This window comes from Rousettus aegyptiacus, unplaced genomic scaffold (genome assembly GCF_014176215.1).
Source record: "Rousettus aegyptiacus isolate mRouAeg1 unplaced genomic scaffold, mRouAeg1.p scaffold_m13_p_1, whole genome shotgun sequence".
NCBI lineage: Eukaryota > Metazoa > Chordata > Mammalia > Chiroptera > Pteropodidae > Rousettus > Rousettus aegyptiacus.
The window spans coordinates 26251196-26279188 of record NW_023416284.1 but is presented as its reverse complement, the minus strand read 5'-3'; the positions used below and the strand labels follow the sequence as shown (position 1 = coordinate 26279188).

The following is a 27993-nucleotide window of genomic DNA, read 5'->3' as shown; positions in this document are numbered from 1 at the left end:
GCGTGCCTCTTGTTCCGTATTATTTATTTCTTAAGTTAGAGTATACATGGAGTCCAAGCAGAATATAATGGGCACACAGCTGTGCCTATCACATCACGTAAAGAAAATAGACTTTCATATTGCATTTCAACTGCAGTAACATCTTGGAAGGAAAAGTCCCCTCGAGCAAAGCTGTCTGCATGTGAGAGGGTTTCAGAGGCAGTCTCCCCAAAAGATTCTCTGTTCTTTTTTAAGTGACCCCTTGATGCAAGGAGTGTTCCCCAGCCCCGGGAGAGAAGCTCGGCCAGAGGACAGGGATTGTAAAATCATACTTCAGAGAGACAAAGACTTCTTGCTGTTTCGTGTCACACCAAATTGACCATCCCTCTGAACAACGAGTCCCAGCCACCGTTTGCACTGAGTCCCCACAGTGTGGGGCAGTGCTGAGGCTTTGTTCCTGGTTCCACTGCTCTTGGCAGCAAGCAGTGCCCTCAGGTTACCAGCACCGAGTGTTGTAAGCATTAGCTAAAATTACCCCTCCATGCTCAGTAAGTACACATGGCACACTCTTTATGCAGTCTGGGCCTCCCTGGGGGAAGCAACAGGCTACATCCTCGAATCCACACTGACTCGAGGTGGATGGAGAAATGAGGTGATTGATGGGCACTCCATTAGACCCGTCTGTCACCTGCTCCTGCCCCGATGTCCTGTTTCTGGTCTGAGGCCAGGGGACTGAAAAAGAGAGTGTCAACACCAGGCAGCACACCACAAAGGAGCCGATACACATGATGGGACATGCAAGTTACACAGTCTTCCAAATACCTTTCCCCCGTAATAAAATAGTCTTAATAAAAACATAATTTAAAGGAAGTGTCAAAAAAGCCGAGTGTAAAATCAAAGCTGTAAACTCTCAAAGTCTGAAGGCTCTCTTGAAGATTCACCCTGCTTTAAAAAAAAAAAAAAAAATCAGCAATTATACGATATATGGATATAAAAGTGGAAAAGGTAGAATTTACAGTCAGCTGCTATGGTAAGCTATACCTGTTTTTCATTGAAGACCAGTGGTAGGAGCCTAATATGAATAACTATAAGCTAAATTTATAATTCCCATAGAATCACACATTTTCAAGCTCTTACATGAACCTCTACCTCTGCCCTAAGACGAGCGTTCTTTTCACAGCACCTGGCCTCTAACAGGGACACTGACAGCAAACTCTCCCCTAACCAACCAAATTCCTACCCCTTTAAAGCTGCCTTTCTACTGGAAGCAGTTTCTTAGACTATGAAACAGCCTCTAGCTCACTATCTTGTGGAGAGGATCAATGAGTCCATCTGAGCTACATGCTCATCTGGCAAGAGTAAGCAGCCAATGCTGTCCTCCCGATACAAACCTACTTCCCCTGCCCGCCCACCCCACTGAGGTTATCACAGGCCGCCAGCTGGCTAATCAAACAAGGCAAAAGCAGAAGAGCCGTGTGCCCACTGGACCAGACCTGCGCAGTGCAGAGGCCCACTGGCAGGGAATGCAAGGCGTCCAGGAGTCAGGGAAGCTACCTGCCTGGCCCCTGGGCAGAAGCTCATCTTACCTGTGCTGGGACCCACACACAGATATGGGACCACACCACATTCCTGGTTCTCCTGTCGGACCCCCCAGATGCCTGACGCCCCTAACCCCCTTCTGACACCCTCACCAGCAGACTGTGTATTTTTGCTGACATAGTTCACTCACTTATCTTAACAGGACTTCATACAATTCATGGCAGTGGCCACAGCTATTACACTTCATACAATTAACAAATCCTGTCACTATAAAGACAAACATTCAAAGTTTGTTCAATAATTATTTGGATTTTAAGGGATTTCCAGAATAAGCTGCAATCAACATAAAAGTGTTCAGTTTTAAAGTGCTTCCTGATACAAGCTTAAAGTTCTGCAAAAATTACATATACCATATTGTCACACCTGTCACTTCCTCCAAGACCTCTAAGTTTATGGACACATGAAATAACAAGGTGCTAAGAATCCGCTTCCCCCAGATGTGGTCACATTAGCACCCAAATCAGTTAGGAAACAACTGCCCGGGGACTGATGTCCCCCACTGGAGTCGAGAAGCAGGGTGGGTAACGGCACCGTACTAGGAGGGGTCTCACCCGTTTGATGCCCATGCTGACCTTACCACTTTTATTCTCTGACAGATAAAAACTGTCAATACTAAACTCATGGTAGTCTTACAATTCTAATGTTATCACCATTTAAAAACTAAACTGAAGCTTAAAAAGATCACATACGTTACCATCAGTCATGATTTATTGATGGAAACTTCAATTCGGTGATTTCAGAGTCAGGGGAACTGCTTCCGCTTCGGTCGCTGTAGGTGTCCCTGGAGAATTCACACAGTCTATTCATCATCTCCCACCAGAAATTCACTTTACTGTCCTGCTTTTGTAGCTACTGTTTCCACAGGGACACTTGTCTGCACACGCAGAAATCAGACTCTTTACTACATTATATATTTAGCACAAAGCTGTGATTTCTTCTTATAGTTACAAAAGATACACATTCAATTTCTGCTTCAGTCATGATACCTAACCACCAACTCAGGGTAGTTAACTGGTTTCAGATAAAGGTGCATCAGGGCCTGAAACCACCCAGGCTGAGGCAGACACCTTGGGAAAAACCACAGTTCCCGTAGGACCATAGGGTCCTACTTATAAATGGGATCCTGGAACCCAGATGCTACAGAGAAGGGGACCTAACGACCATGCCGGGGGAAGGTCATGGGCAGCACAGAAGGAGCCCGAGAAAACCCTGGGGAAGGAGAGGTCACTTGCATGTCAGTGCGAGGGCGCCTAGCCAGGTCCCAGCTCCTAAGGCTCTGGCTCAGCACTAACGGGATGATGGCTTGCTGTAATGAACCAGTGACCACCTGAAGGACGAGAGAAGCGGGACCCCACCTGGGCGAGAGCCTGCAGCCTTTCTGGAGGTAATGCGGGAGCCTCCCCACGGAGGCTAGAAGGAGGCCAAAGTAGGGTGGGGAAGGCTTGATAGGTCTGGACAAGAACTCGGGGTGGTACTGAACTCCAACAAAAAAGGGATGATCTGAAACAGAAATGCAAAGAAACAACTTCATTACTTATGTACACATAAAATATAAAAAAGGAGAAAAAAATCTTGTTAAACGTTTCACATTTCCACAGATCCTAAAATTACTTGAAAACAGCTTCTTAATTGGAACCTGGGTAAAGGTAACCACGGGGCATGGGAGATCTGATGCCCTCTCCCGAGCATGCTGCCACCCTCCGGGCTGAAGGGGCCCTCTCTCCTGCTTCCTATCCCTGGCTCCTTGGACTTCCATGGGATTGAGTCATGCAGGTCACATCAGATCTGAAGCGGGGCTTAAGTACCAAGTCCGAACTCTCATTCTGGAGAACAGAGAACTGAGGCCAGAGGTGAAACAGCTGTCTGCAAAAGGCTGTGGCACAAAGCTCGTCCCTGTGGAGCCCTGGTGTCCCAGGGCTCCAGACACCTCACTTACCAAGACCTCTCCCCTCATAAGTCTGTTAGGAAAAGGGCGACAACTAATATTTTCACATTTTCCCACATGCCAAGAGAACCTTACTAAGTCTTCCATTAAATACAATTGCCCAAGGAATCACCTTCCAACTCCACAATTTCCATTCTCTCTCCTCCAACATCTTGGCCAACGAACTTCAAGCCTTGCTCTTCCAAACACTTTTTCAAGACTGGATTCACCTGTTGAGGCACGAGGAATAATTTTGCTGGCCTCTAGACTTACGGGGTTCCCAAAGTAACAGAGACAATTTTTACATTTCAAAGCTCAATTCCTCACCTCAAATCTGTGGCGGTGCCTCTCTTCCAAGTAATCTGGATCTCCATAGAGCTTCCCTGGCAAAAAAAATAAAAAGCATGCTGGAATTCTGATCTCTCTCTCTCTTTCACACACACACACACACACGCACGCACGCACGCACGCAAAACCTATTTATAACCGTATCCCGCTTCCCAGTTTACTTTCTATCATCAGGCCTTTTGAAGGCTATTTCTAGGATTCTCCTGCCAACGACAGCCCCGTGCTCATCGTAGCACAATTTAGAGTAAGTCTTAGGTTTTGACTGTTCGACCACACAAAGAAAAACCGTAATAGAAACAGATTTCATCGCCACCCTCCAACACGCGATTTTTGAGGCACAAAGCACTTTTCTGCTGGAAACTGCCTTGAAAAACAAATCAGGATGCACCAGAAGTCTGAAGCTCTGTTTGAAGAGCTACAGAGATGACCCTCGGGGCCAGCGCCGTGGCGATGTCACCGTTGTCAGAGCTCCCGAGCAGCTGGTGGCCGCCCTTGAACAAGTGAGCGGGGCTGCTTTACAGACTCACTTGTGGCTGCCAGATGAGGTTCCCAAGGGTACAGAACATTAGAGATGGAAGGGCTGAAAGGTCACCTCGAGTGACTCGAACTACGCTGCTACTAACCCCCCAGACAGACACAAGGGTGCCCGTGCTGAGGCAGACGGAATTTTCCCAGTGGGCAAGAAAATAAAACCTAATAAACTTTCTTAAATATTTTCCTCCTCAAATTTTCCTTAAAACTTTAGCACCTCTTGGTATTTTTTGAATCAAATATATTTAGGACAATTTTAAATATAAATTGATGACATTGGCAATTTCTGTCCCTCCGAAAATGGCAGCTTCATACAGTTCAACCTAATACCATAGGAAAGAAACAAATTACAATAGATTTCACCTAACTGCCTCATTCTGGTGAGTCATCCACACTCAAGACCCCCCGAACCCTGCCTGCACTACCTGTGACCTTTCTAAGACCCACACCGCCACATTACAGTGCATCCTAAAAGAGCATGAATAGGAAAGGGAAAAAAAAGAACTTCAAAAGCAAGAACAGAACCCAAAATGCCAGAGCTCAGCACCACCCCAAGACACGCTTCCTGGAGGTGCCAAGCCAAAGGCTGGGCCAGGGGGAGGCAGCTCTTACTCATGACGGAGTTCTTGGTCTGGAACAGCGTTCTCCTCTTGCCCAGCCTCATGGTCCCGCCCATCTGCCCAGGATTGTGTTCTGGCATGTCTATGACCTGGAGATGTACAAAACACAGCCAGGCATTACCAAACTCTGCTTCCGTTAGAGACAGCCAGCCAGCACTGAATGAAATAAACCTGTGAAGAGGCTCTAATCCCCAGGCTTTCCTTGTAAGAGATGTCTGTCACGGGAAAATACCTCCCGATAATCACGTTTAAACTTTCATTGGGTAGGGGACGAATCCTTTAGCTCATGAGCTACAGGACCAGACACAGCTGTTCCTTCCCTTGGTGGCCATTCCTTCCCCCAGCGCTGTGGATACTAAGTGCTGCTGGGCTGCGGCATGTTCGCACAAGGGCTGACACAGCTGCAGGAAGGACCCCAGACAGGATGTGTTATAACACGTCTCCCGCACTTGCCTGCTGAGCTGCTCAGAGGAGAGGGATGCTCATCTGGGGTCTGACAGTCCCAGCGGGGGCTTAGTGAACATCTCTCTATGGAACGGAGAGGCCGAGGCACCCCGGCCCTGAGTCTAGCTCGTCACTCAGTCCTATGCTGCTCTGAGCGTCGTCTGGCCTCGATGACCTTTTCTATGCCCCGCCCCCTCCCCACTCCACCACAATTCAAAACCTTTGCTCTCTTCCTCCTAAGGTCTGACTATGAGCAAAGTTCAATTTCAAGTCGATAAACATATACTGATGCTACTGAAGTGCCCAAGATCAAGAACTTTGTCCATCCTGTTCGTCATAGCTTCCTCAGTGTCAAGAACAGGCCTGCCATCCCCGGGTTGGGGATTCAAAGACAAATAAAGGCACTGTCCCTCCCCCATGAGCCACATTTCTGTGATAGGAGATATAACGAGATATGCCGGCCTCAAAAAGCTTTCGTTACCATTAAACAAATCAGGACTATATTCCAGTTCTTTAATAATATGCCCCTCTCCCAGAGTTGTTGGGGATTAAATGGATCAATATATATGAAGCAGTGAGAACAGTGCCTGGCATATAATAATAACTGCCTATAAGTGTTTCATATCTGTACTATTATAACGTGCTCCTAAGGGGTGTGGGGATGGAGAATTATTTTAATCAGAATCCTCTACTTGGTACCTGTGCTTAAAACTTTCTTCGGCAAACTAGGAAGAGTGGCGAGAAATTACACAACAAAAAACCAGTTCTTCCTATGAGGTACGTCTGAATGTGCAGGTCCTCAGGGTTCTTTGGGACGGACCCAAATGGTCTCATTTGCTGTCTCTAACCATCATCAACCACTTTCATAAACATCCCTTCCACACCCTTCTATGCCCTGGCGAAATTCAAACACTGGACTCACCACAGGATGACTGGTATTGGGGTCAAACTCTGTAGAATTGGCATCTGAGGAATTAAAATACTTAAGTTAAGAAAATAATTATATTATAAACAAAACTGATTATTTAAAATTTAATTCCTAAGCTCTAAATCGAAATTTCTTTCCTCAGTTTAAAGTCATTCAGTGTTTAGAACAAAAATTAGGGATAACATTAAACACACATACACACACAGAGGTAAATTTTTTGCATCAAATCTTAAACTCTCTGGATAGAGGTCAGGCTGTACAAAATGGGGACATAACCTAATAATCTTTATTTAGATAATGAATCCTTAAGACAGTTCTCATACGGTCTCAATTTTTTACACTTTTCATTTCAGGCTGTCTCACTCCAAGATGGGGGAGTACTATTTCTTTTTACCCTCAGCATCTTATACATTGCCCTACTCGACTTTCCTCACTCAATAGCTAAATCAAAAATTAGTTGACTTCAAAACCCAAATAACCTTTCTATCCTTCACTGAATTTACCATCCAACCATAAGCAAAATCACTAAAAATTAAAAGGAAAAGCACTGAGCTCCTGGTGCTGAGTGTCTGGTCCTATGTGAATATGCTAGGTATTGTTCCCCTGCCGGGCCTTAAACCCAGGCCAGGTCTCGACTGAAGGAAGAAAGCTCATCACCAGGTCACTCATCCACCTGGGAGGCTGAGTGGGTGGCAGGTGATGGCTGTGGAAAGGTCCAGGGGGCCCAGAGGGCTAGCTCTAGGTGGTGGATGGTAAGACAGTACCTGCCAGTTCAGAGACCAGAACTAACGGGCACACTGCCTACAGAACTTAGCCAACCTCCCCTTAGTGTGAAGCAGCCTCTCAGAAAAAATGTGAACTGAGCCCAGCCTGTTAATAGCAAGCTGGCCACAGAAGAACCACTTGTACTTTGTAAAGCCAGACCACTTGTACATTCCTTCAGGTTGCTTTGTTTATTTTTCTTAGAGCTCGCAGGTCTTTCTGAAAACTTGGTATTTGTCGGCTGGACTACAGAGAATAAAGGGGCTGGGGCAGACTCTCCCAAGGGTGGCCCCAGTGAACCGCTGCCAGTATTCACACCTCATGGTTGTTCCCTCCTACATCCCCCGCCATCTCACCTACCTCCCTTCCCCCCACCTCTGACTCTGGACGTGACTGTGGGACATTAGCTAGTTTAATAGGTGCTTCCACTACTTGGAAGCAGTCGGTCTCCATGCTGTGAGGAAGCTCGGGTTTTAACTAGTGACTGATGAGCTGCCATGTGAAAAGACCTTTGCGATGTCCTTGTTGGGCAGAGCTGAATGCAGGGCAGGGTGATCTCAGACGCACCCCATAGAGCAGAATACCAGTCAACCCACAGAATACTGAGAAAGAATAAACCGTCGCTGCCGGAAGCCACCACTGAGTTTTGGGGTGGTCTGGACGCAGTGATACAACTGGCTGGGCACAGAGCCGATGTTATTTCCTATTTGCCAGGCCCTATGCTGTAACTACTTACATGCAATATTCATTTAATACTTATAACCATGCGAAGTGGGTACCATTATTACCCCATCTTACAGAAGAAGCAGAGGCCCAGAATGCCTGAGTAATTTGCCTACAACCACCCACAAAAAATGCTAATGTCAGAATTTGAGCCCAGCTCTTCTGACCAGCTCCACAGCCTGAGTTCATAATAACTGCACAGCCTCAGAGTTTTCTTACTGGACAAAAGCTCAGGGACAGTGACGATGGCAACGGAAGCGTTGAGAATCTCCAGAGCAGGAAATGCAAGGGAAGAGCCGAGGCTGTGTGCTCAGTGGTGTTCCCTCCTTCCTGGGGTTCACTTGGAGGAGCCCTGCTTTCCCTCAATAAACAGCAATTCCCTGCTACCACACCCCACAAGGTACTGGGAGACCAGGCCTGCCCTTTTCCATGGCTCCCAATCTCCCAGCAGGCACCGGGCTTCACACCTTCCAGACACATTTAAGCAAAAATGTAACAAGTTTTTAAGTAGACAATTACCTTGCCATCCCAGCACATTTCTTGAAAATTCAACCACTGCCAACTGCATTCCTAAACACACACCTTGCAGATGGGAGAGAAAATCGAATGAAGTTCCGGCGAAAAGGCAGCATTCCTACATTTCCCACCGGCCTGCCACAGACTGTGTCCTGTTTGTTCGCAGCATTCCAATCCAGACTCTCACAACTTCCTGCTGTACACAAACACCCCGCTACACTTCATCTGTATCAGATTTCAAAAGCTGGATCTAAGTGTATGTGAAGATCCAAGGTTTTGAAAGTTAATCAATTTTAGAAATGAACAACATTCTATTCATAGTACTTAAAAGTTTAAGTTTTCCTACCCTCTCTCATTTAGTTCCCATTTATAATTGGTCAAGTTGAAAATCACTAAAATTTACAGCATGAGAAGTCATCCCAAATCACTTCGCCCAGTTACAGTCAGCTGGCGTTCCAAGTGGGGATGGAAAACAGTCTCCCATGCCATGCCCAGCAGCTGCGTTCAGTAAATGGACAAGATTGCCTAACTGAATTCGTTCTCCGAAAATTCCACGACATCTAGTCTACACGCAGCTCAAAATTTAAACTTTTTCATTTTACAGGAGAGTTTGAATTTCTCCCAAACGGAACCAACAAGGCTTTGGTGTGAGTTGCCATCTGGAAAGACGGCGCCGGTGTCTGGTTTTGGCAATCCCATTTTATTTACAGGCTCCCACGTGACACCTTCTTTGCTCTTTCCTCCTTCTTACCCAAAAAAGGCTTCTTCTGCTTCCGAGCCCAGGCGATTGCTTGGATCTTTCCTTCCGTCCCTCGAACACCAAATCCCCCTGGAACCAGCACTCCACTGTTCAAGAGAGCACACGAGGTGAGCCCCCATTCCATCAGTCCAGCTCACAATAACCACCCAACGGGCCATCTGCAAGACACTGATGCCATGAAGTTACTCCTATACTTTGCTACTGGACTATGACTGATTTGGGGACAACCAATGAGCTGTATGTAAACACTATGAACTTAGAAAATGCACACAAATCCATGGGCTTTTTCTAAGTGACATTACAAAATGCTTATGATGTAAAAAAAAAAAGAAAAGATGGCATACATAATTATAATAGTGCTATTGTACAGTATTTGTCCCAGGCCCGGACTTGTTCCTATTTTTAACATATATTAATATAAATGCAATTTTTTTTACCTCTTGGCTTAGCATGGTCCCCCAAGTAGGAAGGGGCCTTTCCTCATTCGGTCAGAGTGCCATGCTGACCTAAGGTCTTAGTCAGAGTTCTATGGCACCATAACATTCAATTGTTCTAGTAAACCACAAATTCTTGCTAATGTTTTACCATCACAAATAACAGTGCTGAAAACAAACTAGTCATGGGATCCTACAGACGTGTATTCATCAAATATTCTCAATAATCTTTAAATGACCCTCATCAATAGATGCACACAGCAAATAACATCAATAAAATTAGAAAGCGTTCTCTTGAGATTCAACTACTTTGATAAGCTGTATTTTTTAAGACTTAAATCATCCAGTATGCAGTCCTTCCAATAATTAAAAGATACTTAAACAACTAAGTCAAAGCACAGCACTCGGCCCATTAAAACAACCCCAAAGCTGCTGGAAACCAAAGGCAGAGATACTCCTTACTGGGCGCTGCAGAGCTTCTGCCAGGCTTCATGGTAGCGCACGGGCTCCTCCTGTAAGGTGCTTGGCTCCAAGTCCGTAGAATCAATGTACTAGGGAGGGTTCAGACAGGGCGGGGGAGGGGGGCAGGAAAGAAGCAGGCTCGTGACTCCAGAGCCGTGTTCTTTCATAATTTCTAAGTATCAGTATCAATGTTCCAACTGTCTCGATGTTAAAATAGTTTTAAAATGATAGTCTATGGAAAATTACTGTCATCCCACAAATTCCCTCTGCCCTCTGCAAACCACCTTCTCCTCCTCCCAACCTCCGGTCCCTGATAACCTCGGGGCTGCTTCTATCACTGCAGGTTCTGCCTCTTCTAGGACTTCATCTAACTGGAGCCATACAATGTGCAGCCTGTTGTGTCTGCCTTCTTTTGCTCAGTATAACATTTGTGAGATTTGTCCATGTTGCTGTGTGTAACACTAGTTTGTTCCTTTTTATTGTCGATCAGTTTTCCATTGTGGGGCTATACAATGTGTTTCTCTACTGACTCATTCTGGACATTTGAGCTATTTCCAGATTTTGGCTATTATGAATAACTGTCCATTTGTATAAAAAATATTTTTTGTAGACATGTTTCCATTTCTCTTGAGTAAATATCTGGGAGTGGAATTGCTGAGCCATATAGTAAGTGTATATTTACCTTTATATGAAACTGCCAGGCTGTTTTCTAAAGTAGTTGTACCATTTTACACTGCCACCAGCAATGAGAGTTCCACATCCTCACCAACATCCTTAGCCACTCTGGTGGGTGTGTGTTGGTATGTCACTGTGATTTAATTTGTATTTATTTCCCTGACAACTAAAGAAAGGTATTGAGCATCTTTTCATATATACTATGTGCATCTTTTATGGAAGTGTCTGTCTAAATCTTTTACCCACTTTTTTATTAGATTGTTCACCGTTTTCCTACTGTCTCCTGCCTGCTGCTTCCTGCATTGAACCTCTGGATAGGATCCAGGCCCAGCTGAAATTCACGGCCACACCCTCGCCACCTGTCTCCAGACAGCCTCCAATTTCTCTATTTTCATGCCCTAAATTCTCAACTATTCCCTGCCTCCAGACCCTTGTGATGGGAATGCTCTTCCATCTGCCTTATCCATCTTCCCAAACCTGCCCAGGGGTCCTTCCACAAAGAATTCTGCCTTCCTCACACATCTACCATGGCAGGATCACCCATCTTCTGTGTGCTCCTATTATACCAAAGAGACCTTGCTGACTTTCTATTCACCTCTTACCTCTACCACCTAACAAATAGTAGGCACAGACTACCTCCAAGTGGATAAAGCAAATAAATCATCCAAAAAACAAAAAATATGAGAATAGTTTAATGAGATCCCATAATTCTTAAAACATGTATAAATGGGTCATTCTACAGGAATCTGTTCACCAGCACAAAGCAAACTAAATTATCACGCTGAGAAACACCTGAAGAAGTAGGAGACAAACCCCAGTGCCAATGGAGAGAACATCTCCTCCTGAAAAGCTCCAGCTGGGGAGCTACGACGCTGGGGGGAAAAGTATAAAAGGGACAGGTGGAAGGCTTTCCAGAAGAGCCAACACACATAGCACTTCCTTTATGCCAGGCACAGCGCTAAGCACTTTTTATGAGTTCATCTAATTCTTATGATAACCCTATGAGGAAGGTACAGTCACTCTCCCCTTTTAAAGATGAGGAAACTGACACACACAAAAGTTAAGTAACTTGCCCGGGTCGCACACCTTGTAAGCAACAGAGTCAGAATACGCGTCCTGGCTCTGTGGCTCTGGAACCCATGACTCTTGACACTCAACTGCCTCAAGCAGACAGGCAGGGACCATGCCTAGACTTTCCACCGGCTCAGCTTCTCCTTAGCACGTCACAGAGCAAAACACACTAACTACTACCTCCTGGGTGCCGCCCGTGTTCCAGGCATGGCTGGGCAACTGAATGCATATTTTGGAGAAACCTCCCAGCTCTATGTGGTGGATATTAGCATTCCCACTTCACAGATGAGGCAAGTGGTGCCAGCAACTGAGCGATGTGCCTCTGGCCAGCCAACCCCCTCATTCCCACGAGGCAACTTCACTTGGTCACCTGATACTCGATACAAGCTTTCACCCTCTCTCAGCTTCTACTATGAACGTCTCTCCCATTCATCATTTCCTGAAAATGCCCTACTGTTTTCTCAAAGCCAGGAATCCACCATGAACCTTTGTGGTAACTGAGCTCCACAAATATAAAGCACTTATGAGACTAGAGATGGCCCCCCTGCTCACGCCCCAGTTGTATCCACACCACCCCTCTTACCTTGATTTCCAGTTTGTGGTTGATGGCCAGTGCAGAATGCTCCAAAGCTTTAATGACAGAGGCATACGAGTCTGAGAACTTGGTGTACTTGCCCACAAGGGCAATAGAGCAAGTCTCCAGCAAACGATCGTATCTATCAAACGAAGGTCAAAAAACAGCAAATTATGTACATACAGCCATGAGCTCAAAATTCCCTTTTAAAGAAAAGAAAAACAAGTCTGGGAAGAATAAAACGGGAGGGACTATTATCTGACTTCTATGTATAGAACAGAAAAGAGGAAACAATTTTCGGATCAATGTGGCAGGCTTTTTAAGCAAATAGAATTTTAGAAGCTGTTACAAAGAGATGGCTTCGAAATTTCACACATTGTTTAAAAGTAAATTAAAATCACAAAGGGCAAAAAAATTAAGACAATCCATAAGAGTTAATGTGATGAAGGGAATAGTCGAATATATTATAGAACATTCACACAATAGTCCATATTCATTAAAAATTTTCATTGTAAAGTTTACTTAGTAACAGAGCAAAAATGTTTATAATAGTTTATGAAAAGATCCTAAAACTATGTGTCATTTTTGTAGCTACAAAAGATATACATGTGAAGGGACAAAGACTGAAAAAATGAAAATAAGTATCACAGAGCAATGGATTGAATACCCCCCAGATGCTCATTAATATTGTCATATTGACTTTGTAACTACAACTAAGGCACACCCAGGGCTCTGAGGCACTGTGTAACAATGTGAAATGTGAGCATCACAGAGCTTTAAGAGGAGGAAAGCAGAGTGGGGACAATTCTCAAAGTGATGAGTTTTGGCAGCAGTAGTAAGGAAAGACTGGAGATCCTTGCTGATCCTTTTCTGGTGTGGGGTGAGTGACAAGTTCCCAAACTCAGCTCAGCTATTTGAGATGCTACTCAGGCGTATTCCAGCCACTGTCAGCCATTCGTTTGTGTGGGCCTCAGCTATGTGCACTAACCCACTGTCACTAGGACACCTGTTTGTATTGATTTTCTAGTTGATGGGAGACAGGATGACAGACGTGTAATCTGAACTCACTGTGACCTGGGCTAGCTCTACCGGGACTTCTTCATCCACAATGCAACTACTTGAGGACTGAGATCCTTTCTTAACACCCTTTACCATTAACATCTTTCTAACACAAACTGATAGCACGAGTAAGAGCTGAATTCCCTGAGGCCCTATAAAAAAAAAGAGAAATTAGGCTAGAACTGCCAGCTCCTTATTATGAGGCAAACCTGTCAGCCATCTCTTTCCACTTCATCAGCATTCTTCGTGGCTGCCTCTCAATAGGAAGGTCAAGTCTTCGAAGAAAATAATCTACAACCCCCTGCTCCTCTAATAACAAGGGGACTCGATAGATGGACGAGACATCGTGGACACAGATCACCTGTTTAAAAACAAGCAAAAGTTATTTAATAAAAACAAAACCCAGGCTGATAGCCTCCGACTAGCCACATAACCTTGGGAAAATCACTGTTCTAAATTGGAAAACAGAAAAGAGGGCAATTTTCTAGAAAAATATAAATTACCAAAACCAACTCAAAAAGAATGGAATAGGAGCTAACATTTTATGAACGTGGATGCAAAAATCTTAAAAAAAAAAAAAATCATGTCCAAGTAGGGTTTGTCCCCAAAATAGTGGTTCTCAAACTTGGCTGTACACTGGAATCACTTGTGGGTGCTTTTAAATGCACCCTACACTATATCTCTGGAGGCAGAAGGCAGGCATCAGTACTTTTTAAAACTGGGTTTGAGAACCACTGCATCAAGAAATTGAACAGTGGAATTCACTACACAGATTAGAGGACGAGGAAAAAAAACCACTTCAGCGAATGTAAATTCTTTTAAAAAATTCGAAACCAACTCATAATAAAAATTCTTGGTAAATTAGAAATATTAGGAAAAATGTGAAAATATAAAATATTTAATATTAATGCTTAATATTTAAAGTCTGGGACAAGACGAAACTAGCCAGTCTCACTAATTTTATTCAATGATGTACTAGAGATACTAGCCATTACAATTAGATAAGGAAAAAAAGGGTACGTGAACTGGAAAATAATAAACAACTGATACTAATTGCATAAATTATTATTTATCTACAAAAATCAAGAGAATTTATAGTAACAAAAATGAAGATCTCTAGATAAATCTAAAAAACAAATTTACAAAGATAAATCAATCTAACAAGCACCTTTATAAAGAAAATTATAGAACATTATTGAAGGATAGTCTTTTCAACAGATGGGGCTAGAAGAACTGGGCAAAAAGATGTATTTCAACTTTTAATGAAAAGTCACTATGTTAATTCGCCATGGATCTAGACCTAAATGTAAGATCTTAAATCATAAAACTTTTAGAAGAAAACACAGAAGAAAATCTTTATGACCTTGGTTAAACAGAGTACTTAGTATGATACCAAAAGCATCTATAAAGTAAAGAATGGATAGAGTTCATCAAAATGTAAAAGCTTTTGTGCTCCAAAAGATACTATTAAGAAAATGAAAAGATAAGCCAGACTGAGAGAAAAAAATGTGCAAATCATCCCCAATAAAAGGCTTATATTCAGAATATATAAAGAACTCTTATAACTCGATCAACCCAATTAAAAAACAGGCATAAGATTTGAAATTCAAATTTAAATATAGAAATACTTGTCACATTTCTAAAGTGAATAATTTTAATGACAACCTATTCTTTTACAGAATTGAATTACCTTCATTTGCTAGGACAGAAATATCTAAAATAATTGAAGTGCATAATAAAAAGGCTGTTCATAACAATAAAATTATTCCGATGTTCCACATACTTAGTATGAAGCAGCATCCTTTGACAGAGCTCCCAGCTCAGGAATCACACCCGGGAACACTGACCTCAGGCCTCCAGGCTACCCTCACTCCCCGAAGCTTGAGCCATCACGGACATGGAGATGACAGCTGCCTCTGTAATGGTCAAAGACTTTCCTCTTGCTCTACTAACTTCAAGGCCAGGCCAGTGGTTTTAATTTTGTTACATTCACTCCCATATTTCCAGTATCCCTGTAAATCCATTCTCTTATTTTAACTCTGCTGCTTCATTCTCCCCAGCTGGGCCCTCCTGCTCAGTCTCCTGACCCTCAAATAATCTACTAGTAAAACGAAGCATCTATAACTTAATCATAAATTCCTTGACCTCAACTCCCCTTCTACTCTCCTTCAGCCAAACCTAACCAAAGCCACAGTCTCAACTTATCACCACTAGAATTTCTCTACCATGTACCACACTTAGATATATTCCTATTAGATAGGTTCCAAAATTTTGAATTTCTTTTACTAGGCACCAGAAATATATAAAGTTGAATATGATGGTCTTTGCCCTCATGAAGCTCCAAGTCTATAAGGGAAGACAAATACACACACACACACACACACACACACACACACACACACACACACGGCTCACACCAGTATCTGTGAGCCTAGAGAAGGATTAGCCTGAGGCGCAAGGGTGAGGAGGTTTAGCAGGTAAAGCTTCTCAGACAATACTGTGTTCTAGCTGGGCCCTGAAGGATGAAAATGAACAGCAGGATTATCAGGCCAAGAGAAATGAGGTGGGGCGGGGTGAGGATGGAGGGTCAGGAGGGGTGTCAGGGATACCCATCCAGCATGGCTGGAACAAAGAGCACAAGGAGTGGGCAGAGAAGAGGCAGGAGAGGTAAAAGCATGTTTGGGGAACCACAAGACATCAAGTAATGGAAAATCACAGACCCAACGGTATCAGTTCTAGGGAATCATCTACAGTCTCGAATTCTGAAATAATAAGCCTTATGAAACTGGTTAAGAGACTTCAGGATCATTAGAAACAAAAATCAATTCATGTGAAGATGGAATTTCTACTTACCTGTTCAGGTTCGACGTGGCAGAACATTGATATTTTCTCTTTCACTGATGTGTCAAGAGGATTTGAGCACCTGCACACAACCTGGCAGCAAAGAAAACAAGACACTTAGACAGAAGGAAGGGATTACAAAGCTGGGTTTTTCTCCTGATTGAAATCGAAACAGACATTATTACATTGTTAAGCTAACTCCTAGCACAATACAGGCAGATTATGAAAATATCACCTGTTTTCAAAACTGAAATTTCTAAACCTCAAAATGGAGAAACCTAAGAGAGTAGTAGTACAAACGAAGAGACAGATTACTGAACCAGCCGGGGTTCCCTCAGTGTTCTTGGGGGGAAGGGGGGGAAGGAGATTAAACCACTGGCTGAGAGAAAAAATGAGACATGGCCTCACACATGCCAGGTTACGATCATCTTTGCAAACTGTAGCTCGGTTCATAGCACTAGACTTATTTCTCCACCATTAACTAAAAACATGCAAAGAAAACAAAGGGTTTGTTGGCCATAGAGGAGAGATTTTAATTACACACAGAAGATAATGCTGAAACCAGGTGATGAGAAAAATCTTACCAGATCCGGGGAAAGCCCAAGGCCTCTGAGTTCCCGAACACTATTCTGGGTGGGTTTAGTCTTCTGTTCCCCAGTTGAACTTGGCTATTTTACAAAAAGAAAAAAAAAAATTAATTTCTCTCTGATAAGGAATTTTCAAGTATGACTTTTCTATATTATAATTTCTAAAAGTTTTATAACTTTACATTTAGGTCTAGGATCCACTGTGAATTAACTTTTAACTACAGGGAAATAGGTAATTTGATCATTTATCTAATTTAGTTTTTATTTTTGTCAAAGGTTACATGTTACATATATATACACGCACATACATACACACACACATATTTTTTTTTAGGTGAGACAACCCTTAGTTGACCTCACAGATTGCAAGGACCTTGTGTTCTTACAATCCCTAATTTTTTCATTTATTTTTTACGCCTACAGCACCTGGTCTTCCTAGGTGGTCTCCCATCCAAGTACTAACCAGGCCCGACCCTGCTTAGCTTCCAAGAACAGACGGGATCAGGCTTGTTCAGGGAGGCATGGCTGCAGGCATATATATATATATATATGTTAGAGCCCAACAGTTCTACAAAGTTTGTTCTAATGACCAGTGGTGCTAGCCCTCATCTCTCCCCTCCCCTTTTCCAAACCCTAGAGGCAGTTACTCTTCCATTCTTTTAACCAATCCTTCTGGTGTGCTTTATTGCTACCCTTGGCATTTAGTTTGAGGCATTTTCTGTTTATTTCTCTGTTAGATACGGAACCCATTCTCTACTACACGCACCCATCCTGTCCCTGCAACCTGCATCTCATGATCACTCTTTAGTGTTTGCATGCTTTTGAGTATTTAAACTGCCCATGATTAAACCATGCGCCACATTTTTCCCTTCTGGTCCAAATGTTTGTTTTCTTTGTTAGGTTTTCTTGTTTTGTTTGTTGGTAAGCTGAGTTTCTATGTACTAAATTATCTTTATTCTCCTCTCACACTTAAGAGATACATTTTCTAGGTGGGGAATTCTAGGTTGGAAATCATTTTCCCTAAGAAGTTTTAAGGAAACAGCTTCATTATCTTTCAGCTTCCAGTACTGCTGGTGAGAAGTCGAAAGCCATACTGATTCTTGATTTTTCTCTCTAGAGCCTTTTAGAATTTCTGCCCCACTATTCTGAAATTTGACGATATACTTTGGTGTGGGTCATTTTTCATTCACTATGCTAGGCGTTCAGTAGGCCCTTTCAATTTAGAAACTCATGTCTAGAAATTTCCTTGACTACTTTAGATGAGAAATCAGAAAACGTTTTCTTAGGGCCAGATAATAAATTTTAGGTTTTCTTGGCCAAGCAGCATGGACAATACCTAAACATATTGATGTGGCTCTATTTCCAGACAATTTTATTTTCAAAAACAGGGTGGGCTGATTTGGCCTGTGGGGCATAGTTTGAGGTCCCCTAGTTCAGATTACTTCCCTCTCCCTTTCTATTATTGTTTGGAAATCCTATTATTTGGATGTTAGAATTCCTGGACCAGTCCTCTAATTTTCTTGCCTTTTCTCTATTTTCTCTCTCTTGATCTTTGTGCTTTATTTCCTAGAGTATTTCCTCAACTTCCTTTCTCTTAAATTTTTCATTTCTGCTATCCAATTTTTAATTGCCAAGAATTCTTTTCTGTTTAATGGATGCAGTTTATCTTAATTCTCTTAATTTTTTAGTTTCCTGCTACCTGTAAAGCCTCAACTTCCTATAAGTTTTCTTTCTGTTGTTTTGGTCTCTTGCACATTAAGATACTTTCTCCAAAAGTCTGGTGATCACTGGCTGCCAGATCATATTTAAAAGCTAACCAGAAGCTCTGAGAGTGGGTAGCCTTGCCCACCAGGGTCCTCATGTGAGGATCTGGCTGGCCTGTTTCACTGGTGAGCCCCTAAGAGCAGTGCATTTTCCCCTGGGCTGCTCATATACCCCAGGAAAAATCGTATAGTCGCCTATGTGGAAGGTCCTGCCTGGCTGCAGTGACTCTGGGAAACAAGTGGCAGAAGGAGGTAGAGTGTCTCAACAGCACAAAATTACACTGAACCCCCCATGTTTCTAGTTCAGTATTACTGCCGTCGACTGCCCCTAGTGTTTGCTTATCCAGAAACCCTCTCCAGAGGAAAAACCTACAGTCTTTTGACAAGATGGGGGAGGGTTTAATGCCCCACTGTCTACCTTAGGGAAGGGGATGCTGGGGTCTAACTACTCCTGAAACAGTAGTCAGAAGCCCCACCCTTACCTCTACTCCCAGAAGCACTGGATGCTGCCCATTCCTCAGCCTCTGGGGGTTCTACAGGGTGAACAAGGTTGCTTCTATGTTTTTTCTGATGTAGGCCTAGGATCCAACTCTCCCAGGTCTGTTGGGTCAGTTTCTACATGTCTATCTGCTCCCTACTTTCCAAATTTTTGTTACTGGTGACTCCTCTCACAGTATTTATCTTTGTGAATTTTTGTCTTAAAAAAAAAAAAAATCCCTTCACTCTAGTTGTAGTGGGGTTTCACCATGTGGTAAAGACAAATAGATATGTTCAATTCACCTTCTTTAACTACAACTTCTCTGAATAATTGTCTAATGTTTTTCCACTGGATCTTTTCAAACAGTATAATTATAATAAGAAGTTTTTTATTCCCTGCTTTCTGTACCTCAAATATTTAAAACAGATAAGGAGTGACAATCATCATTTTCTCCCTCCTCACCATCCCCATAAGAAAAGTTTTGAATGCCTTACCTGAGGAACTAAACTGACGTGAATATTACAAAAGTTTTCTCTTTTGACTTTGAATTGGAACTGACGGAAGGCCTCAATAAAGGGCATGCTTTCTATATCTCCCACTGTTCCACCGAGCTAGAAGAACAAAATTATTTTAGAGGTTCCTCTTGTGGTTTACCATCTCAATTCCATGATCAATAACAGTATAATGTGGATTCTTTGGCCCATACAATGTCAATTAACAGTAATTAGACATTTCTTTGTGCTAAAAGATTACTTTTTTGTATGGGCTTACCATTCCCTAAGGTTATAATGGATCTTTCCACATCATTTCAAGAAAAAGATCAAGTGACAGATGTACTAATTATTTTATTTGTATAGAAGTCACAAAGCAAAGGAACCTAAATCTGATCTTCTCTCAGCCATGAATAATGCCGGTATTAAAAAGCATCAGTTATACAAACTGCTGGAACTTTTGAGTCTCCTATTTTCACAGGAACACTGAGATCCGACAGGTAGGATCAGCAAAGCAGGAATACAGAAACTGAAACCAAAGGGGGCTCATTCGCTCAGAGAGATTAATATTCCTGCCAGAACAAAAGCCAAAGGCCAGTTGACTTTCTCAAGAGACAGATAAAAAAATGTGTCACAGTCCATACTATGTGAATGTATAAATGCTAAAAAGGAGGACTCCCTTGAAGCTTGGACAAAGTATCTCTTTTGATGGTGCAGCCATTCCACATGACTCTTACTGTGCCCTGACCTGCTATATCAGTTATGAGGGTCAAGGGCTTCACTGGGAATGGTCTTATCAGCTGCTGATAGCTGACTAAGGAGGTAAATATGCCCACTTGGTCACGTACCCAGGAATCATGGAGTTTAGAAAAGACTCATACATACCTCAATAACACACACTTGAGGTTCTAAGCCATCTTCATCCACAGGTATTAATGCCTGTCTCATTACCCACTCCTGAATTGCATCTGTGATGTGAGGGACAACTGAGAAGAAGAAAAGAAGTATGTGACACAGACTTTTCCATCAGCATCTATAAGACAGACACACTTATTGTGACAACAAATGGCTGCACTCTTTGCCTGCACAGAGAGGCGAAGGGGTCACAAAAATATTTTAGAGACCACTCTTAAATGGCCTTAAAAATTCTTGGGTTCACACTTCCTGTGGCTTCCTTTCCAGATTTGCAAGTTGTAGATGGAAGCACTACAAGAGAGTAGGGCTCAGAGCGGCATCTTAAGCCACATAGAGCTTTTGCCCCTGTGCAGAGACTATCCTGGCTGCATAACCACACAACAGACCATGTGGCCACTCCACTGCTTTGTAGCTGAAGGTGAGCACTTCACACCTGGGTGCTTTTCCAGGAACAAGAGAAAGCTAGGACCCAGTTCCATTACGTTTCCCATTTCCCAAAGGGGAAACAATCCATTACAGAGAGAGAATTTGGTGCAGCAGAGCAGTAAGGAGCACATCTGAGCTCAGAATGTCTGGGTTCAGTTCCACCATTCATTAGAGGTGGATCTTTAGGCAAATTACTTATCTATTCTTAAGTTCAATTTCCCTATCCATGAAGTGGCAATAATAGCTTCTACTTCATAAAGCTGTGGAAATTTTATGAGACAGCATTAGTAAAAAGCTAAGTGGAGTGCCTAACATGTCAGTGCTCAATAAATGCAAGCTATCACTAAACACTTTTAAATCATAGCTGTCAGGCTCTAATGGCGAATTCCTGAGGAGCAGAGATTACTGTTTAACTTGCTATGTATATTGCCAGAGTGCCTCAAGCACAAGGATATTCATTATCTATTCCATACACAACAGCCAAAGTGACCTTTTAAAAATGCAAATCAGAGTTCACCACTCCCCAAGTTTATGCTCTTAGTAAAATCCAAACTCCAGAAGGCCACATATGACCTGGGTGTAACCCACCTCACCCACCTCTCTTTCCATCCCCAAGGGTAACTGTGCTCAGGCTCAACAGCTCCTCACCATTCCCTGACCAAGCCCTTTGCAGCTTTGGGCCGCTCCATGTGCCCTGTGGTCCTGCCTCCTTCCATTCTTCCCACGGCTGGCCTCTCTGCTCACACGGCCTTTCCTAGGATGCTTTCCCTGACCACCTGTCCAAACCGGCTCTCCCACCACTTTCTCAATCTCTCTTCACTCTGCTTCCTTCAAGCATCACAGCTCCTATCAGATATCTCGTTCATTCTGTTTGCTTCTGTCTCTCCCATAAGGTAACGTCCACAAGGGCAATGGCCTCTTTGGTCTTGTCCATCAAATATTCCCAGCACCAGGGAGCATTCAAAACATATTTGATGAATGAATAAGTGGATGAACACACTGGAGGCCTAGAACAACAAAATGAATGATCAAGATCATGTTAATTTCTAATTGATCCCTTGTGTGTGTCAGGAACTCAAGAGAAACACTTTAGTGATTTAGCTCCTTTAATCCTCCTAACAGCCCGGAGAGGTAGGTACTGTTATCATCTCCATTTTAATTAAGAAAAGGAAACAATATCTGAAAGAGGTTAAATAATCCACCCATGTTCATAAAAGCTAAGATCTCAACATGACCCAATTAGCCTAGAATCTGGTCTGGCGCTGCCCATTGTCAGTAGGACCTTCAGCTTTCAGTCCAGTAAAGTCTAAAGCCAAAAGCAGATTTATTCTCACAACTTGGACGAAAGCCGTTTCACAGCAGCCCCTAAAATCTGGACTTATGCCACTATATTAGACCAGTGGTTTTCCAAACCCACATTTTCCAAATCAGCACTTTTCTCAAATGAACACTATGAAAAACCCCAAGACAGCAAACAGAGACAAGTGAAGTTGTGCTGGTGATAGCTCAGGAGGACCCAGAGACTCAGTTCTCATACTCCGCCAAGCCCATTTGCACTGATGACCAGCCTGAAAACCAACGTACACGATGGATGTTCTTTTCCCTATCACTGCCTATACATAGTAAACCCCAGATACACAACACACAAAGTCTGGCTTACTGCCCTAATCCAGCTGCCTTTATCACTTCACACTCATCACTGTATAAAAACAACAGCTCTCTGGACTCAAACAATGCCGCTGAACTGACAGCTTCAATGCCATCCACAGAGCAGTGATGGCTTCTTCAAGTTATTAAGTAAGCAGCCATACAAACCTGAAATTTCAGTAACAATACACAAAAGAAATTTAACTGCTTAAGATTTTTAAACCTTGAGGCAAATCCAGTATTACCTTGGACAGTTTTCCCCAAGTAATCGCCTTTGCGTTCCTTATTAATGACATACTGGTATATCTTTCCGGTGGTCAGATTATTGTCCTTGGTAAGGCGGATGTCAAGGAAACGCTCATAGTTACCCAGGTCAAGGTCTACTTCCCCACCATCATCCAGCACAAAAACCTCACCTGTGATAAAAAGTGAAAATGTTTAGGATAAGTGAGAAATACATATAACATGGCACAACTTGCGTGCCAAAATATAAACACTAGAACAAGGTCTTCGTTACCTACACACGAAGCAAAGACTTTTATTTCTAGAAAACTAAACAGGACACAAAAGAAAAAGAGCAACCATTCTCCAAAAGGTAACTTCACACTTCCAGTCTATTAACAGACTCAGTCTGAATCAGGAAGAGTTCTGAAATAGCATGGAATGGAAGGAGATTACAGCCTAAAGGGCTGTGGGTATATGGGACTTTACAGTTAGCATGGCATCAACAAAGTCTCCTACTTGAGCAGAGCAAGGTTTGAAGTGTGATAAAAGCATGATTTGATTCAAAACTTAAACAAGACATATATTAAGGTCATGTTGATTCTAAAAGCCAGCTTCTGGACTATGCTTTAGTCCTAAACAGTTGTGAAACTGCAAAGTTTCTCCCATCCCTTTGTTTAATATTCATTTCTCAAACGTCATTCTAGAAATTTTGCCCAGAATGGTTCATTCCTCCAATCACAATAGGAGACAAGGTCAAGAATAGGAAAGGTAAAAATGTCTTATTTTCCCTCTCAAAGAGACAGATCATCCTCTGCTTAAGAATATTCTATTAAATATTGCTTCAGTATGTCCATCTTTTCCTGTCACTAGTTATTAAAGATTTTTGCTCTGGTGAGACTTATACTTATAGATTTTTACCTCAACATTAGAAAGTAGTACGAAACAATTTAAAAACTTAAGAACTATGTTTTATCAGTACATCTACCCCAAATTTTAAGCAAATAATCTTTTAGGTGATTCAGACAGTCATACATCACACAGTTGAAAAGCATTCAGCAATAACAAAGAAGTAAAGTGATAGTCTTCGACCCTCCCTTAATGGTTTTAACTTTTCACTCATCTCAGAAGATGCTTGTTTATTTTATCCAAACTCTGTTAGCAAAACAGAATCTCCGGCTTATAAATCATCCAATTCCAGCAGCTATCTGTTGCCTGAATCCCTATGAAGTGGTCTTTCATCTTCTGTTTGAATGAACACTCCTACCTCTAGAAGTCGGTTACTTCACAATTGGAGAGCACTTGCTATTATAAAGATCTTTCTTATATCAGGGAAAACCTATTTCCTTATTATAACTTCTTTCCATGCATCCTTTTTCTAAAGCTCGGGGCCGCAAAGAATACACATAATCCCTCTTTCTCAAATATTTGAAGAAAGATTATGTTACTAGATTACCTTTTTGCAATCAAAGTGACAAATTTTCACTCAGCCGCCAAAAAGGTCATTTCTATTATTTCTATTACAAGAACCTCTAGACTCTAATCACTACATTGCACACAGTAAGAGTTCTGCTTCCTCTCCGGCCAAGAGAGAAAAGCATCATTCTGCTACTCTAAGGATCTTTTTAGAAGACAAGAATTGGAAGTTATGTTATGCAAAATACACACAATTTCCAAGAGCTGACATGTTCCTCCACATAATGTACAAGTATTTAAAAAAAAAAAAAAGGAAAAAAAGAAAAATGCATTTTGCTTACCATGTTCATAAGGAGAGAATGTTCCGGCATCAATGTTAATGTATGGATCAATTTTAATTGAAGTTACATGTAAACCACACGACTTCAGTATTGTACCCACACTGCTGGCGATGATTCCTTTTCCAATTCCTGATATAACACCACCAGTAACTAGAATGTACTTCATTTTACTTTTTGACCTGGGAGAAGGAAAAGTTACAGACTAAATATATCTCAAAAAATCAAACTTATCTAGGTTCAAATACCGGCTCTGCCACTTACTACCTAACCCTCTTGGAGCCTCGGTTTCTTGTCACACTTAAGAAAGTTGTTATGTGGGTTCTTGAATCACTGAATGGCTTCAGTTTAAGTATGAGTTGAAAAACAACTGCTAATCGAATAATGTAGCTTGTTTTTTTTAAGCTTTGACAACAACCTTGGAAGTCAACCTAAGTAAAAAAAAAAAAAACTTTAAGCTGTTGATAGAACACTATGCCTCAAATGTTGGTTGACGTCACCACCAGACAATGGGATACGAAGCAGGTGCCTCATTATTTTCCCTACATGGGGAAAACAATTTCACTCTTGGATGAGCACTCTCCCCCAGGAAAGAAATAGTGTCTGGCTAAATTACAATGTAGCACCAAGAAAACACAGATCCTCTAGGTTATACAAGACAGAATAAAGGAAAAGAACTTCAACATTTAAGAGCTGCAGTTAAACCTAAAAATCTTTTAAAGGGTGCTCTGTCTTCTGTAACTTAACAGTGACTTACTCCCTGCCAGCAATCTCTCCCAGGTATGCCCTGAAGAGAGCCTTATGTGTTGGGGGAAAGGGACATCAGATAATAAACCAGTCTGAAGCACATATGGACCGATCGGATTAAATCCAAAAGGCAGGACAGTTGTGGGATTGGAAGAAACAGTACCGTGACGAGAAATAAAAGGGATGGATGGATGCAAGAACAGCAGTGGCAAGGGACAGGTTAAATAAGAGGTGGAAGAGACAGCAAGAGGCTCGCCAGGGAAAACATATCACTGGCCCTGAGCTTCAGCGGCCCAGAAACATCATTTGGTCAGCAAACCTAAATGTAATCAAAATGAGAAATATAATCAAGTATAAGAGAATGCTTGCTTTGGCACAGTCTGATCCACCTCGGAGCACTTCGTGTGAAGCCAAATTATAAAAATAAGCTAAGAAAAGGAACAAGGAAACAGGAGTTTTGCTTGAAGCACTCCCCCACCCGGCTCCTCCCCAAGGCAGGCAGGAATGAACACACTTGGCAAGGAGATAAGAATGCTCAGAATGTCTTTCCCCTCAGACAGCAAGAAGGACACTGTAATCATGTCTTACTCTTTCTTCAGCATTTCCAAAAGCATGCTTCTTGGTTTCCACAAAATGCATATGAGATTCCCAAAAAGCGTTTTGGAGACAGATAAATCAGAGAAATGTTGGAATGCTAGTTAAACAGTCAATTGGTTTCTTTAATGCAAAAACTCTGAGAGCCTTTAATAAGTTAACATTCAATGTGATCTCCAAAAAGGGGTATACAGTGTGCAGTCTCCCTAAACTTCTTTGACTCCAAGTCCCTAATATGTGAACAGTTCCTTAGTGACACAAAAATAAGACTTAGCTATATTTTAGATATGTCCTAGCCAGGTACATCCTAACAATAATGCCTGGTCTCACTGACTAAATTTTGGATGATCCCTGCAATTCCTCAGCCACTTTGAATGTGTTACAGAACGAGTTACTTCTACAGAAGATTCGTCTCAACCATTTACATTTGATTTGCTCCAGTTTCACTCTAAGAGGGTGATTCTTGCAGTCTCCTACAGTGCCTGGCAATAAATATTTAATGTATTCAAAGTCCAGGTCAGGGGCCAACAGGACTCATCCACTCACATTCACAGACTACTTACCATGTAAGTGCTACTGTGACAGATACTTTGGGGACCACAACAATTAATCAGATTGGGGCCTATACCTCAAGTTGCTAGTGGTCCAGAGACAAAACGTTTGCTAAGAAATGAGTTATCCAGCGATGGCAGAAGCAGAGGTACATGTGAAGGGTATAAAAGCGGGAGAAGAGAGAGCAGAAAGCTTTCAGTGGCAACACCAAGATGATGTACCATGGCCCATCTAGAAGGTAAGAGAAATCCAAGGGGAGAAGACCTAGATTGCTCCTGCTTTGTTGACCTGAAATTTGCAATGAGCCTTGAAGGACTGTATGACTTAAAGCGTGGGAAAGGGAACAAAGTGAAAAGTGCAGGCTATCTACAGAAAACAGAGGTAGGGCCAAGACGAGAGATGGGGGGAAGGGGTAAGACAGTAGGAAATGAGTTGGAAATGTAGGCAAAGGGCCCAAATATGCGGAAACATTAATGTCCAATCTGAACTTTATTCTTAAGATGATGGAGATAGCAAAAGGTTTTCAAGCACAAATAACAAATCAAGATGCAAAGATTTAAAAAGCTTCTTATTTTGTTAAATGTTGTGAAATTCAGTTCCAGCTCCTCCACTTACGTACTGAGACCTGTCAAATCACTTAAGTTTCCTGAAGCCCTGGTCCTTACATCTGTAAAAATGGGGTAAGAATCTCCACATTGCCTGTGTCACAGGGCTGCTGAAGATTCAAAATTATAATGAGTGTAGACGTAAGTGCGCCACGCAAACGTAGTGAACTTCTTTCAAATGCAGCATCTTCACTCTGGGCGACCGGGAAGGGAGGCGGCCAGCTGTGGGGCCAACGCGGACTGGCCGGGTGAGCTCCAAGGCCCCTTCCACTACCGGAGGGGGCCGAAGCCAACCTGCCGAACCCATTCCACCGCGACCGGCCTGTCTGGGACCTTGAAGCCCTCTCGGCGGGGCTACCGCCGTGCCTTGAGGACGGAGGGTCGTGGCCCGCGGCAGTCCGACCCAGCGGCACCCTCCCGGGACTGCTCGGGGAGGGCTGAGCAGAGGAGGCTCCCGCACTCTACCGCCCTCTCCATCCCACAAGCCATCCTTGGCTTTTTGGTCAGCCTAGCCAGGCTGCGCTGAAATGGGCGCTGCCGGGCCCCGCAATCCGGGACCTGCGCCCACTGCGGCCCATCTCTCCAACGGCGCCCGGCCACGCGGCCCCGCGCGCGGGAGCCGGCTCCTCGCCGGCCTGGCCGACCGTCCTACTCCCGTTAGGTACACAGCTCATTGGGCTGGCCGGCGAGCCACATCACCCCTGATTGGTGGGAGCGGTGTCTGTCACCCGGTGGTGGGGCTGTCCCGCGCCGGGCGCAGCTCGCGCTGCTGATTCCTGCACGGGAGAACAGCTCCCCCGGGATCTCTGGAGTCAGCCTACCTGAGGCCGACTTCAAACCTTCAGTCAGCCTAGGAGCCAGGAGCGGGCGATGCGCGCGGTGCGGCCCAGGCAGCTAGTGAAGCAACCCGGCCGCATGCGCCCGGCAGTCTTTCACGGAGGCGGGCGCTAGGCGGTGCGCAC

At 43.1% G+C, this 27993-nt stretch overlaps 1 protein-coding gene and 1 pseudogene across 4 annotated transcripts; both read right to left on the bottom strand.

Annotated features, from left to right (window-relative positions):
* Positions 1-3: 3 nt before the first annotated feature.
* Positions 4-27993, bottom strand: CTPS1 (CTP synthase 1). 4 transcript variants are annotated; one of them, XM_016140030.2, is made up of 19 exons: positions 27853-27993; positions 24537-24715; positions 22803-22973; positions 20455-20555; positions 19573-19689; positions 16835-16918; positions 16263-16343; positions 13619-13770; positions 12360-12492; positions 10031-10119; positions 9126-9220; positions 8378-8440; positions 6368-6411; positions 4994-5090; positions 3830-3885; positions 3636-3732; positions 2934-3078; positions 2268-2359; positions 4-924 (listed from the first exon to the last, which is right to left on the bottom strand). In XM_016140030.2, exons 2-18 carry the CDS (start codon positions 24700-24702, stop codon positions 2275-2277), a joined length of 1776 nt encoding a protein of 591 aa, XP_015995516.1. In that variant the 5' UTR covers positions 24703-24715; positions 27853-27993; the 3' UTR covers positions 4-924; positions 2268-2274. The 4 variants fall into 4 exon arrangements, with proteins under 4 accessions (XP_015995516.1, XP_015995513.1, XP_015995517.1 ...); XM_016140027.2 differs by having other exon boundaries at positions 2273-2359; XM_016140031.2 differs by having other exon boundaries at positions 4-921; positions 2273-2359.
* Positions 17252-17370, bottom strand: LOC118604856 (annotated as a pseudogene).